We start from the raw sequence: 15,172 nt of genomic DNA, 5'->3' as shown, positions 1-15,172 counted from the left end.
GAATCGTTGATGGGTTTGAAAAGAAAAACCAGATCGTAAACCTTGTGAAACTATCTACTTGCGACAATTGAATTTAATTTTTACTGTATTTGGAGGTAAAATAACAAAGCTGTAGTTAAAACTGACGATTAATAGTATAATGTAAAATAATTTATATATTTATATCGTATTTTATATAAAAATTATGTATAATTTTTATATCGACATAAAAATATTAAAATTTATCTAATTTATATATAGTTTTTATTAAAATTTTAATTATTTTTTTGTTTTTTCTTTTGCGACGTAATTAAATTATTAAGTTTAATTGCAACATTATACCTTTGTCGACTTCTTTTTCACCGTCAGCATATTCTATCTTTTGACTGCAACAGAAGATTTAATGTCATCATAACCCAGTTAGTAAACCATTCACCCAATTAGCAATCTTCAACATCCTGTACCTTTCTTCCTTTGAAGCTTCCTGTGAAAAATCGCCGAGTCAGATTCTACAACAATATTTCTCAAATTGATTCTATGTTATAAGTATTCCAATATTTGATTCAACGATTAATAATATAAAATTTATTTCATCCATTAACATTGAAAAATTTAAATTTTACAAGTTTTATCAATCTTTTAATTTTATTTATGAAATTAAAAAATTATTAACATAATTTATTAAATGCTAACTCTTAATAATAATATTTTTACTCAAAAAAATATAGATAAATACTAAAATGATGTAATTATAATAAAGCTGAAATATAATTTGGAGTTAAATTATGGATTGAGAATTTATAGGGAGGTGAGAAAGCAATTGAAAATTGTAATAAAAGGATTAGATCCTTAGAATCGAAATAATAGCTCGGCAATTAATTTTCAACTTTCACACATAAATAATGATTATTATTGGTCAAACTGGCTGCTTGAACAGTGATTGTTTTGAACTTGATTTGCTTTATCTTTGACTGCTTTACATTTTTTCCCCTCCGTAGATCTTCTGTATCTCGTCATTTTTGACCAACGTAAGTGTCACAGACTCACAGTATGCTTGGTGTCGTGATGGGGGGCAAAGGACTTTTGATTCCAAAGTTTTCAGGCTCTCGGTTCAACCACAAAAGGCACCATATATGGTCCTCAACTCACGGATCAACCAATTCCTCCATGATGACAACTTTTGGCCCAGCCTGGTTCTTTTCCAAATCAGCCCAAAGCATTCTATATCGAACCTCTCCAACCTGCGTACGAATGGTTGAACAGCCTCACCTCATAAGGAAGGTAAGTGTAACCAAACTTGAATTTTGCCTTAAGCCGACCCTATAAAGTCCAAGGGTGGGAAAAAGAATAAAAAAAATCTAAAAATTAATTCAAAATCATAAATTTAAAATTATTTTATTTTATTTAGATTAAGTTTATATATTAAATGTATATATTAAGTTTGGATCAAATTTTAGATTTAAAAATAAAAAATTAAAAAAAAATCGAATCAAATTATATATTTTTCTTAATTTTTATATATATTTTAAAATTTTATAAAATAAAAATAAAAATTTTATATTAAAATCTACTTAAATATATTAAAATTTTATATTAAAAAAATATATAAAAATTAAAAATTAAAAACCGATAAATAAAACTAAATAAAACCAAACCAAATAAAAAATTTTGGTTTAATTTGATTTGAATTGAATAAAGGTTTGAATTTAATTTCAAATTTGAATCAGATTTTAAAATTTTATAATATTATATAATATAAAAATAAAAATCAAATTGATTCAAGTAGAATTTTTATCACCAGTATTTTTTGAAATTGAATTTTTGGTTGGGTTTTTTTTTTTAAATCAATGTGAGATCAAAATTTGTTTTTAGGTAAATCCATATGATATATATAATTTTTATTATTTATTTAATTTTATATTAAAAAAATTATTATATAATATTTTAATTTAAGATATTAATTTAATAAAAATATTATATTTATGTATAATTAAGATATATTAAAAATAATATTTTATAAATATTATATTAAATTAAAATTATTAAATTAATTTTGAGTTAGATTAATTACGATTTTATATATATACGAATTGACCGAAGGAGTTGAATAAAAAGAATTGAATTTGAGAAGGAAATTTTTTAGGGATTTTAGGAACAATCGAAGTGCGAGAAAACAAAAAGGGCAACGTAAATAGAAAAATAAAAAATAAGAAAAATTATAATGCTTAAAAGATTTATTTATTATGGTCCCTGAAACACTGGATTTGCTATAATAAGTATTGAGTTGGTTTATTTTGAGGGTTAACAGATTGCTATATGCTTTATTTTTTTAAAATTATTATTATCATATATATTATTTTATTGATTTTATTTTAAAAAATAAAAATATATTATTAATGAATATGATAATTTTTTTATAAATTTGTGTAATTATTATAAATAATTAAAATGTACAGTGAAATCAAACAAATTTAAGCGAAATAAAGCAAAAAATTATGTTAAAAATTTATTTCGGATATTACGTTGAAATTGGTATTGGGTGTTTAAAGATTTTAAAATTTAGGTTTATTATGATAATTTAAAAAATAATAAAAAAATATAATATAAATAAAAAATTTAAAAGTGATAATAATTATATATGAATTTAATAAAATTAAAAAATATATTATATATTTTTATTTTATTATGAATTATGATATGTAATTTTTGTATAAAATATGATATGAGTATCTGAATTGGGCCGTTAAAGATGATTTTGGGTTGGATGATGACAGCCATCCATTTCTTGTATTTTTCTTTAGCCCAAAACCAAACCTTAAAAGGCCAAAACCCTACAGTGAGAAATCAATGCTATATTTGTTAGAAAACCCTAGAGTTGCCGCTTGCAGACACACATCAGGAGAGAGGGACACAGGCAAGGAAAAACAACTATGGTGTCTTTGAAGCTCCAGAAGCGGCTTGCCGCTAGCGTTCTCAAGTGCGGTCGTGGCAAGGTCTGGCTGGACCCTAATGAAATCAACGAAATCTCCATGGCCAACTCCAGTAAGTCGCTCCCTCTCTAGTTTGTTATCCTTGTTTAATTCATTTCTAAATATGTGCCCTAGTCTGTTAATACATTATGTTGTAGTATACAGATCCTTGCTGTTATTGTTTGTATTTGAGTGTTTAGGGTTTGTTTGGTTTCTCAGAAAACGTAGGAAAGGGAATAATAGATTTTAGGATCTGAATTTCACTTATTCTTAGCTAATTACTTTCTTTGCCCATTTATTTATGTGAAAATTTTGAGTTTTTTTCCTTTTTTTTCTTTCCAATGAACCCTAATTCGAGTTGTGTTCGATGTTGTCTACTTGGCGAAGCAGCATCATTATTTTTATTCTGTTAGGTTTAATTCAAGCTGTTAGCTGTTTTTTCTACCTACCAGTTTGTGTGTTAATGATTTGATCCCTTTTTGCAGGGCAGAATGTTAGGAAACTGGTGAAGGATGGTTTTATCATCAGGAAGCCTACCAAGATCCACTCCCGTTCTCGTGCACGCAGAATGAAAGAGGCCAAGAGAAAGGGCAGACACTCTGGATATGGTATGATAAATCTGCAATTCAGTAACATATATTTAGGATATGTTTGGTATATAAGATTATAATATAATAGGATAAGATGATATTAAGATTAGCATTAGATTAAATAATGTTATACAATATTGTGTTTGATATATGCAAAGATTAGGATAGGATAATTTATTTATTGGTCAAAATTATCTTTCCTCAATGTTTATACAATTTAATTATTGATATAATTTTTAAGGGCATAATAAGATATGTAAGTTCAATCTCATGGGTTAAAAATAATCTTCTCCACTTTGGGAGGATTGAATCGTCCTATGCCAAGAGGATGATTAATTCTCTTTACAATCCTATCCCTTTCTTTAGATACAATCCAAACATAGTATAGGATGATTATCATCCTATCCTATCAATAATCCTATGCTTCAAATAGGACTTTAGCGTGTTGGATACGTATTTGGGTTTTCTTGTTTCTCAAAGTTCAGTGTAAGTTAAGGAAGGTATAATTGTCTTCTCCTATACTTTCAGGTAAAAGGAAGGGTACCAGGGAGGCAAGATTGCCAACAAAGATCCTCTGGATGAGGCGAATGCGTGTACTGAGGCGTTTGCTTCGTAAGTACAGGGAATCCAAGAAGATTGACAAGCACATGTACCATGACATGTACATGAAGGTCAAGGGTAATGTGTTTAAGAACAAGCGTGTCTTGATGGAAAGTATCCACAAATCCAAGGCTGAGAAAGCAAGAGAGAAGACACTCTCTGACCAGTTTGATGCCAAGCGTGCTAAGAACAAGGCAAGCAGGGAGAGAAAGATTGCCAGAAGGGAGGAACGCCTTGCACAGGTGATATAAACATCTGTCTTGATTTATACATGGATATACTGTGATGGGGGAATGAATCTTAGGTTCTGATTGTATGAAATTCAATTTGGTAGTAATGTGATTGTTGTTTTTCCTGTTTTTAATGAATTTATGCAAGTGATCTATGTTGAGCCAAAATTTGTCATAGAAGAAAGCATTCTTATTGGAACATTTCAGCTTTTATGCAGTACATGCCAAGCCATATTTTACCATAAAACTGCATGACTCTTCACCCCGTATTCTGTCTTTTTGGTTTTGGATGCTTCTAATTAGTTATTTGTGACTTAATTTTGGTTTCTTGACCGTCCAGGGACCTGGTGAGAAGGCAACACCTGCATCTGCACCCCAACAGGCTGAGTAAGATGCATGATAATATTTCTTCATTGTTATTTTATCTGTTTCAGTGGGTTTAATTTGGCTTTCTTTTGATCTTTGCAGGGGAGTTAAGAAGGCAAAGAAGTGAATGAAATAATGAAGATCGGCAAACTTTATATGTTAATGCCTTTTGTTTTCTCCATTGGAGTTTGTCTGCAAAACTCTGTTTTGATCTTGTTAAAATTTTTAACTATAAAGTACAGAATTTTGGAAACCTCGGATCTATTATGTTAAATGAACATGTTTATGGTATTAGTATATTGTTCAATTATAGTGCATATTCTATAGTTTTGGTGGTCGAAAACCGTTAACCACTGTTCTTTCTGAAATTGAGTAGGCTTGCACTTTATCGACCATTAGAGGTGGTAGTAGATGCTGCATGACTGGATCATCTACTGGGAAGGGATTCAGAATGGCTCAGAAAGAGCTCCTGCCTTTGATGTAGCACTCTCTTTGGTGGTAGCAGTGATTCTCGGTCTTCCCTTCATGGAGGTAATGGATCATGCCGGAAAAGATTTGCAATTTGCTGATGATATGATATAGGAAAAGATTTTATTCCAATTTTGCACCTTGAGTAAGGGATATATACTAAATATTCCGAATAGTTGAAGCGTTACACCTATAAATTTTTTATTATAATCTTATAATTATCTAATAATATTAAAAACTTATGTAAGAATTCATTATTTATAAATATAGGTTTTATATGAAAATTTGATAAATATTATATAATTTTCAATTATAATTGATTAATTATAATATAATAATTATAGTTAATATGCTTCCGAATAATTTGATTGAGACGTAATGAGGGGTTTTTTTTTTTAATCAAATTGAGAGACGGAACTAGTGGAGTCCACTGTCCACCCTTAAATAATGGTTGAATGATCCAAGACAGGAGCAGCAAAGAAAGTTCAAATTATGCCCTTAAAGAAAAATCTATAGCAAATTTTTATGTTCAACGATTTTGATTTTAAAGGTTAATCTATTTTATGCTTAATCACTAATAATTGTGGGGAATAACAAAAATTATATGAAAATTTAAAATTTTAATAAAAATTTGTATGAATTTAATGAAAGGAAAAAATTATAATTTAAAATTCTGATAATAATTTTATATATTTGATAAAAAGGAAAAAAAGTATGATTTAAATTTATGATAAAATATATATAAATTTAATAAAAGTAAAAACATTATAATTTATATTATATATATTAAATAAATTGTAACATTATTTAATATAAAAGATATTACATAAAATAGATATGATAAATTAAAATACAACGGAATGATATTATATAATATAATTTAAAATTTTAATAATATTATATATGAATTTAATAAAAATAAAAAATAAATTTTATATTTTTATATTAATAATTTTTATATGAAATATAATATAAATATATAAATTTTAATATTTAATATATTATGAATATTCGAATCATTAAATTGTCTTATCTAGAGGGGTAGGGATCAAGCATTAAATAATGTATGCATTCTTAAAAGTTAAAACAGCTTAAAAAAAATGCTTCATTTAAGGTTCGGAGTGTTGCGAAAATTTCCAGATTTGACGACGTTCTCTTTTTCATTTATTACTATTCCAAACAGAAAGCGATAAAAAATAAATAAAAAAAAAGAAAAAAAAAAAACCATTCAAAAGGCCAATCCCGACTCTCCCTCTCCTTTCTATCTCTGGATCCCAATCCCATCATATTCTCAATTTTCGATCTTTAATTCACCAGATCGAACAAAAACAAAAGAAAAAGAAATTCTCGGATCTTTAGTTTACCAATCAATAATCGGAAAAAAGAAATGGCATCGGAACAGTTGATGTCCGGTGGTGGTTCACGGTACTACCAATTACAATCGGAGCCCTTACCATCGATGATGTCATCATTCCTCTCTTTCGCTCAAGGTGTCGCCCCTGAGTCAACTCGGATTTTCGACGAGTTACCTAAAGCTACCATTGTCTCCGTCTCCAGACCCGACGCCGGCGATATCAGCCCCATGCTTTTATCTTACACCATTGAATTCCAGTACAAACAAGCAAGTTTCTCTTTTTCGTTTCATTCTTCAATCAATCTTTCTAAAATTATTTTGATAGTTTAAATTCGAATCATACTTTCGATCCTAACTTGTTTTAATATTTATACTAATTTCTTCATTTTGATTCTTCAGTTTAAGTGGCGGTTATTGAAGAAAGCTTCACACGTTTTTTACTTACACTTTGCTTTGAAGAAACGCTTATTTATTGAAGAAATTCACGAGAAGCAAGAACAGGTGTGTAGATAAAACGAGAATGTTTTTCTGTGTTTTGCTGTCATTTGAATTTTCTGTTGATTAATAACTGTTTGCTTGGAGGGTTTACGATTTGAATGTGGTTTTCACACTGAACATTATTACATTAAAGGTTAAAGAATGGCTTCAAAATCTAGGAATAGGAGACCATACGCCAGTTGTGCAAGATGATGATGAACCGGATGATGATGCTGTTCCTTTACATCATGATGAAAGTGCTAAAAACAGGTGATTGTTATCATCCTGAATTTTCCAAAAAAAAAAGAAAATTTAACTCTATGTGCTTATGAGTTGGTTTGTTTTTTCTTTTTTTTTTTCCTATGCAGAGATGTTCCATCAAGTGCTGCTCTTCCAGTTATTAGACCAGCCTTGGGAAGGCAGTCTTCGATGTCGGACAGAGCAAAGGTTGCAATGCAAGAATATCTGAACCACTTTCTTGGAAATATGGATATTGTTAACTCTCGTGAGGTATGCATTCCTAAACATGGTGATGTGATATCGTAATGCGTCTGTGGCAATCATTTTTTGTTTATTTACATTTATCTTGATAGGTATTAGACCTTTTTTTTAATAGACTTTGCTATACCTGGAGAATATGCTACGTAATTTCATTTTACTTTAGTTACTAATATGTGCTCAATTTCCCCTCATATATTTTGTGTTGATTATAGACTACCAAATTCAACTTGCTTTCCTTTTTTTTAATGAAACAATCATGAAGTAGATGAAGCCTCCTAACAGCTGGTTCAGTAAACTGTCAGTTGATCTATTGAAAGGATTATTTTCTTTTAGTTAGAGTTCTTAATGCAAGTGCTGTAGATTTACTCTTAGAACTTAGAACTTGGAATGTGGTTGCTAACTACTCTGTGTTTTACATTTTGAGTTTTTTTGCTTTATGTCCCTCTTATATCGTTTTCTCAATTTTCTTGTAGGTTTGCAAGTTTTTGGAGGTTTCAAAGTTGTCATTTTCACCAGAGTATGGCCCCAAGCTGAAGGAAGAGTATGTGATGGTGAAGCATCTACCAAAAATTGCCAAGAATGATGACTCTGATAGATGCTGTGCATGTTGTTGGTTCAATTGCTGTAATGATAACTGGCAAAAGGTGATGTGATCTCATTTCTGAAAACTCAGTTTATATTCAATTTAAGATGCACTTGTTTCAGAACATATGCTGCACATGCATGGGGTGCAGCAAGTAATAATTTCCTCTCTTCTCTGTCTAAATATTCTTGGGTGGGAGTGAAACTAGCACCACAAAGTGCATCTTTTGTGCTTCAGCAAGAGTTCACTTAGTCAGCTTTGCTTAGTGATGTAGAATGTGCATAGGAATCTCCTATTGTTGCTTAATAGGTGAGATCAGTGAAATTAAATAAGATGATAGGATTTCAGAATAGGATTCTGAAGATGGGTCAAATTAATGGTTGTCATGTGTTGATTCTATTGCTTGAGATCTTTGGAGTTGTTGTCTCTTGCCTTGCTAAAATGTTCAGATTTGTTGTACCTTAATCTTGCAATATGGACAATAACTTAACCTTTAAAATAACACTCCTTTTGCCATCATTTTGGGTATTTTTCACATTTTAGCTTATTCGTTTGACCCAAGTTTTTCTGTTGTCATGTGAAATGATTATTTATAGGTGTGGGCTGTGCTGAAACCTGGATTCTTAGCCTTGCTGGGAGATCCTTTTGATTCCAAACCTTTAGATATAATTGTTTTCAATGTATTACCAGCCTCGGATGGTAATGGTGAGGGCCGGGTATCATTAGCAGCAGAAGTAAAGGAACGTAATCCTTTACGCCATGCTTTTAAGGTCAGTAGAATATTTGCTGTTGATTCTGTGGAAATTTTTTTCCTGCTGATGGGCATATTATTCTTTTAGCATTTTACTAGTCATGTTAAAGTTTAAGACACTATTGTTCATAATCAATGACCTTTGATTGTTATTTCTTTTTCTCATTGTGATTTGGATAAGATCCCCAACAAAATAATTCTTCAATTAGAAAACCTCTAGTGATACTTCTGCCATCCAAAAAGATTTTTATTCCTTAAAATCCTGATCATTAACCTATATTAACACCACATTTGGCATCAAACGTTTAGGATCAAGATAAATATATGGGTTTTCTGGATTGAAGATTTTTTTGAGGTTGTAAGTTTTTCCTTCTGCATATTAAATGAACTATATATTTCTATAATGGTGGGTTAAGTAGTATGTTTGATGAATATATCTAGAGAAATTCACTTTCTAACAGATGATTGGGAACTTCAAAGGTCACATGTGGAATTCGGAGCATAAAGTTAAGAGCGAAGAGTAGTGCTAAAGTTAAAGATTGGGTTGCAGCAATTAATGATGCTGGGCTTAGACCTCCTGAGGGCTGGTGTCATCCTCATCGCTTTGGCTCTTTTGCTCCACCAAGGGGTTTGACAGAAGACGATAGTCAGGCTCAATGGTTCATAGATGGTAGGGCAGCTTTTGATGCTATAGCTTCATCAATTGAGGATGCTAAATCAGAGGTCTGTCTTTTCTACTCTTGCAGGTCAAAATGGGTTGCATCCAAACTGGTTTTTCTTTTCTTTAGCATAAAAAACCTATTGTATGATTCCAAAATTTATGCAGATATTTATTTGTGGCTGGTGGCTTTGCCCAGAATTGTATCTACGCCGTCCTTTCAGTGAGCAGGCATCCTCCAGGCTCGATGTTTTGCTGGAATCCAAAGCTAAGCAAGGGGTTCAGGTATTGTAATCTTTCAATTATTTTTTAGAAGGTTTATTTTATTAGTAAGTCTGTAATTTTTTTTTTTTGTAAATTAAAAATGGATGTTGAATTATTTTCTTCATTAGACGAATCCTTTTGTTATGGCTGTGTATACAATGTACATGAATTAGGATTTATGAGTCAAGGTGTTTTATGTGTTAACAGTGTATTACTTTTTTCTTCAACTCATTTTGTCTGTCAGTGAGCTCAGTCACTGTTGATAGTTGAAGGCTTTTGGTTTGATTTTGAGCCCTTTAAATTTTACAAACCTGATTTAACTATTACATTAATGTTTATTCTTTAACAAAAAAACAAATTAATATCTGCTTCTACTATGTTGATCAATGTCCAATACTGATGCAAAAATGTTTAATGTGTCTATGACTGCAGATATACATCCTTCTCTACAAAGAACTTGCTCTTGCTTTGAAAATCAACAGTGTCTATAGCAAGAGAAAGCTTCTTAGCATTCATGAGAATGTGAGGGTATTGCGTTATCCCAACCACTTCTCTACTGGTGTCTATCTATGGTATGCATTACTTTTAGAATTGAGTGTGCACTGGCATTTAACTTGTAACCTTTTACCATTATAATATATTGGATCTTTTCAGACTTTGATATGTATTTCTTTTACCTATAGGTCCCACCATGAAAAGCTTGTAATTGTTGATTACCAAATTTGTTTTATTGGTGGACTTGATTTATGCTTTGGCCGCTATGACACGTTTGAACACAAGGTGGGTGATAATCCTCCCCTAGTCTGGCCTGGAAAAGACTACTATAACCCAAGGTAAGCTTTTTGTTTAAGCAAAGATTCTCCTTAATTTTTCAGAAATTTGTTTCCAATTTGACTTGTTCATTCTTTTTGGCCTTTCATGAACTCCTCACATTTCAGTTGTCATCAGTTATTATATGCTTAATTTGTACGCCATTCTCTTGTAGTGTGGTATTACAGTGGAAGACATCATTACAAGTGTACTGGTTGGATTTTTTGGGCTGATTTTTCACACACTATCTATCATAACTTTGACAGTGACTTTTGCCTCTAGTTAAAGTATCTACCACTTGCAAGGTTTTGGGCTTGTGTGTCAATAGATGTTCCCCAACAGTTTGCTGAATTCTTTTGGTTAAATGGGTTTAACTCCAAAGTTTGTTTAAAGAGATGATGAATAAATAGATGTTCAATGGGTTAACTCCAAAGTTTGTTCAATGGGCTTGTGCGTAATATATGTTTCCCAGCTTTCAAGATTTTTTAACTGCCTATTGTGTAATCCCCCCCCTTCTCCCTTTTCCGATAATGTTCTTGGAAAAAAGGGACAAATATTCAGGTTACAAGTAATTACAAATGAAACAAAATTTCAATTTCATTTTCATCAGGGAATCTGAACCAAATTCATGGGAAGATACAATGAAAGATGAGTTGGATCGAGGAAAATATCCTCGAATGCCTTGGCACGATGTCCATTGTGCACTCTGGGGACCACCTTGTCGTGATGTAGCACGACATTTTGTTCAGCGCTGGAACTATGCTAAGGTCATATTTATTTAGAATTAATAGTGAACATTAAAAATGCAATAACTTTGTTATTTAACAAAGCTTTGCTTTTTTCTTTTTTTTTTTTCTTTTTTCCAGAGAAATAAAGCTCCATATGAGGAAGCAATTCCACTACTTATGCCTCAGCACCATATGGTGATTCCACATTATATGGGAAGAAGCAAAGAGATTGAGTTTGAGAGCAAGAATGTTGAGGGCAACAATAAAGGCATCAAAAGACAGGATTCCTTTTCTTCTATATCATCTTTACAAGATATTCCTCTACTTTTGCCTCAAGAGGCTGAGGAGTTGGATAGCTGCGGTGGGTTTCCAAAATCAAATGAGTTGGATGCTACTGCCAGTAAAAGTGTTACTTTTGCTTTTCGAAAGTCCAAAATAGAACCAGCAGTTGCAGACACACCCATGAAAGGCTTTGTTGATGACCTTGACTCCTTGGATCGTCATATGGAAAGATCTTCAGATGTAAAAAGAAAGCATGCAAGCAAAAATTCAGACCCAGAGTGGTGGGAAACACAGGAACGGGGTGATCAAGTTGGTTTTCTAGATGAAGCTGGACAGGTTGGTGCCCGAACTTCATGTCATTGTCAGGTGGGTTGTATTTCATCAAGACCTTTAAAGTTTTACATATGGCTCATAATATTTGTTTATATTTTGTTATGTTGATATCTCAACTTCTTAGTGTTATATCAAGAAGTAAACAAAAATTTCATTGAAATTCAGGCCATAGCTTTGTTAATCAGCATATTACTGTTACAAGACAAAAACAAAAATTATAGCAATAGGGAAAAGAAAGTAATGTCTCTGGTCATAATATTGGTTCATGTCATCAGTGTTGTGCATTTGCAGCCCATGAAATTCTTTTGTGCTTAATGAGATTCAACTTTCACTAATGAAAGGAAGGCTAAGAGTTAGTTTGAGCTTGGCGCAATGATGACATTAATGTGATCTGTCACTATTTCTACAATTCTGTTTGACTTTCCTTTTTTTTTTTGAAGAGAGACTTTGAGCTTATAAGTAGTGCAAATCAGTGATGATCTATAATTTTCAGATTATAAGGAGTGTCAGTCAGTGGTCTGCTGGAACCAGCCTAATAGAAGAGAGCATTCATTGTGCTTATTGTTCCCTCATTGAGAAAGCAGAACACTTTGTTTATATAGAGGTATATGCTGATTTTCTTAATTTTTTACTTTGAAGTTCACTATGAAACGTGTAATTGCACGGCTTACTCTCTTTCTTTCTGTTGTTTCATTCTTTTACAACCTTTCCCAGAACCAATTTTTTATATCAGGCCTCTCAGGGGATGAAATTATTCGGAATCGTGTGTTAGAAGCATTATACCAGCGTATTATGCGGGCTTACAATGATAAGAAGTGTTTCAGGGTTATTATTGTCATACCCCTGCTTCCTGGTTTCCAGGTTGTAATTTTTTGCCACTACTCTTTTTAATTTGGAGTTCAGATAATAGTATTATGTCTGAACTGATTTTTAAGTTTAACAGGGTGGTGTTGATGATGCTGGTGCAGCATCTGTGAGAGCCATAATGCATTGGCAGTATCGAACCATTAGCAGAGGACAGAATTCAATATTGCATAATCTTTATGAAGTTCTTGGTCCTAAAACTCATGATTACATATCTTTCTATGGCCTTAGAGCGTATGGAGAACTTTTTGATCTTGGTCCTGTGGCTACCAGTCCAGTATGTTCTTGCACTAACATTTATCTTGCTCTATCATTTGCCACATCTGCATAATTCTCCTTACGGTGGCATAATATCATGTCATATTAATGATGAAAGTTTAGCATGTAGCATGCAAATGTTTGATGATTTATTTGTCCCCTACTATTCCTGCAGGTATATGTGCATAGTAAAATCATGATAATTGATGACTCTGCAGCCTTAATTGGATCTGCTAATATTAACGATAGAAGTTTACTCGGCTCAAGAGATTCAGAGGTATCACTGTATTCTGGATTATTTTTAAGTTGTTGCTGTGAAATTGGGTGTTTTAGGGTTTAAAAAATATAGTTGGGGGGCTAAAATTTTAATGGACATAGGGCAAAATATAGTGGAATCAAGAACACGGGTTGCTGGCAATTTGGTATGAACATAGTTGAAGTGGATCAGTAATAGAATTGATAGGTAAAGATGTGAAGATTTGAAACACAAAACTAGTGTTTCAATTATATGATAAAAGGGTTTGACTTAGGTTGGCATAAACTCAAAATTATATGATAAAGGGGTTTGATGGTTTCCTGGACAATGGTACAATTCAACATTATTTTTATCCTTGACTAAGATATAGCATATCTGTATTACTTCTCCAAGAAGTTTGATGTCAATTAATATTTCAGATTGGTGTGTTTATTGAAGACAAAGAATTTGTTGATTCACGGATGGGGGAAAATCCATGGAAGGCTGGAAAATTTGCTTTGAGTCTTCGCCTCTCATTGTGGTCTGAACATCTTGGTCTTCGCAAAGGAGAGGTTTGTCAGTCATCATCCATATTTACTTATTTTACATTCAGATAATGCTCATTTAACTGGACTTGGAGGTCAGTCATATGATATTCATAGCATCTTGTGTTTTTCAGCTGATAAATGCATTTTTCCCTTTTCACCTCAGATAAATCGAATAATAGATCCCATTAGTGATTCGAGTTATAAAGATATATGGGTTGCGACTGCAAAGGTAAGAACTGGAATTGTATGTTTCTTTAGTACTTACACATTTTATATTCTGAAATGCTTCAATTAAAAGGAATCAAAGAATTTCAGGGGGTTTTGAAAATTACCCAGATAAGTAGTGTAATGACACTTAGCCTTCCTAATGAGGCTAGATGATTACTTGGTTTAAGAACTTACAACTGCTCAATGACCTGATACATACATATTATTTTGAATAATAAGGATTACGATCTGTAACTCGTAACTCCAAGTAACAAACATCGAATGCTTTATATGACAGATGAATACAACAATCTACCAGGATGTCTTTGCCTGTGTCCCAAGTGATCTCATACATTCCCGGTATGACTACAGCTCTCTCACTCCTTTCCTTTTCTATTTGGTTATCTTATTACGACACTAACTCGATGGACGACAACATGCAGGCTTGTCCTCCGACAAAGCATCACTTTTTGGAAGGAAAGACTTGGTCACACTACAATTGATTTAGGAATAGCCCCTGAGAAATTAGAATCATACCACAATGGAGATATCAAACAAACAGATGCCATGGATAGATTAAAGTCGGTACGAGGACATCTTGTTTCTTTCCCATTGGATTTCATGTGCAAAGAAGATTTAAGACCTGTGTTTAATGAGAGTGAATATTACGCATCTCCTCAAGTTTTTCATTGACTGGGGGAATTATACAAAACCCCATTTTTTTTTTGGCATCGATTGCATACGATTCCTCATATTTTTTCCCCTAACAAATTTGCACATAAATTATAGAGAAAAAAAAAAAAAAAAAGCAAGCCTCGTTGAGGAAATATGCATTTCATCATTCTTTGTATATTTATCCTTGATTTTTTCTCAACTAATAATATTCTGTCAATGTCTATAATCTTCTCTTGCATCATGAATCTTCTTGCTTTTTATTAGAACAACCAGTTGATATAAGCTCATGCATTAGGGATCAAAAGCAAAAAAAAAATCAAAATGTATAATGCTATAGGCTATCCCCTTTCCAAATTCTAAAATGGTTTCGAAATTTGCCAAATCCATCTAACAAAAAAAAGGGATATTGATATTGATTATATAAATTGAATTTGGCATGAAC

At 31.9% G+C, this 15,172-nt stretch overlaps 2 protein-coding genes across 3 annotated transcripts; both read left to right on the top strand.

The window, feature by feature from the left end:
• Window positions 1–2,863: 2,863 nt before the first annotated feature.
• LOC111292984 (large ribosomal subunit protein eL19z) lies at window positions 2,864–5,060 on the top strand. Its single transcript, XM_022885662.2, has 5 exons — window positions 2,864–3,021; window positions 3,434–3,556; window positions 4,067–4,380; window positions 4,709–4,755; window positions 4,837–5,060. The coding sequence occupies exons 1-5, from the start codon at window positions 2,910–2,912 to the stop codon at window positions 4,859–4,861; spliced, it is 621 nt and encodes a 206-aa protein (XP_022741397.1). The 5' UTR covers window positions 2,864–2,909; the 3' UTR covers window positions 4,862–5,060.
• Window positions 5,061–5,110: 50 nt separating this feature from the next.
• LOC111292966 (phospholipase D zeta 1) lies at window positions 5,111–14,956 on the top strand. 2 transcript variants are annotated; one of them, XM_089745095.1, is made up of 21 exons: window positions 5,111–5,265; window positions 6,520–6,823; window positions 6,956–7,057; window positions 7,188–7,303; window positions 7,402–7,543; window positions 8,008–8,178; window positions 8,714–8,887; window positions 9,349–9,591; window positions 9,695–9,811; window positions 10,223–10,362; window positions 10,474–10,623; window positions 11,211–11,367; window positions 11,467–11,976; window positions 12,437–12,547; window positions 12,658–12,804; window positions 12,887–13,084; window positions 13,241–13,342; window positions 13,741–13,872; window positions 14,012–14,077; window positions 14,354–14,415; window positions 14,499–14,956. In XM_089745095.1, exons 2-21 carry the CDS (start codon window positions 6,590–6,592, stop codon window positions 14,746–14,748), a joined length of 3,324 nt encoding a protein of 1,107 aa, XP_089601221.1. In that variant the 5' UTR covers window positions 5,111–5,265; window positions 6,520–6,589; the 3' UTR covers window positions 14,749–14,956. The 2 variants fall into 2 exon arrangements, with proteins under 2 accessions (XP_089601221.1, XP_022741389.2); XM_022885654.2 differs by lacking the exon at window positions 6,520–6,823 and having other exon boundaries at window positions 5,127–5,265.
• The last annotated feature ends 216 nt before the right edge of the window (window positions 14,957–15,172 follow it).

The sequence above is a fragment of the Durio zibethinus genome, chromosome 16, assembly GCF_047325235.1.
Source record: "Durio zibethinus cultivar Kanyao isolate XHJ-2024 chromosome 16, ASM4732523v1, whole genome shotgun sequence".
Lineage (NCBI taxonomy): Eukaryota > Viridiplantae > Streptophyta > Magnoliopsida > Malvales > Malvaceae > Durio > Durio zibethinus.
The sequence above is the reverse complement of the archived record's forward strand: the minus strand, read 5'-3'. Positions and strand labels throughout refer to the sequence as shown.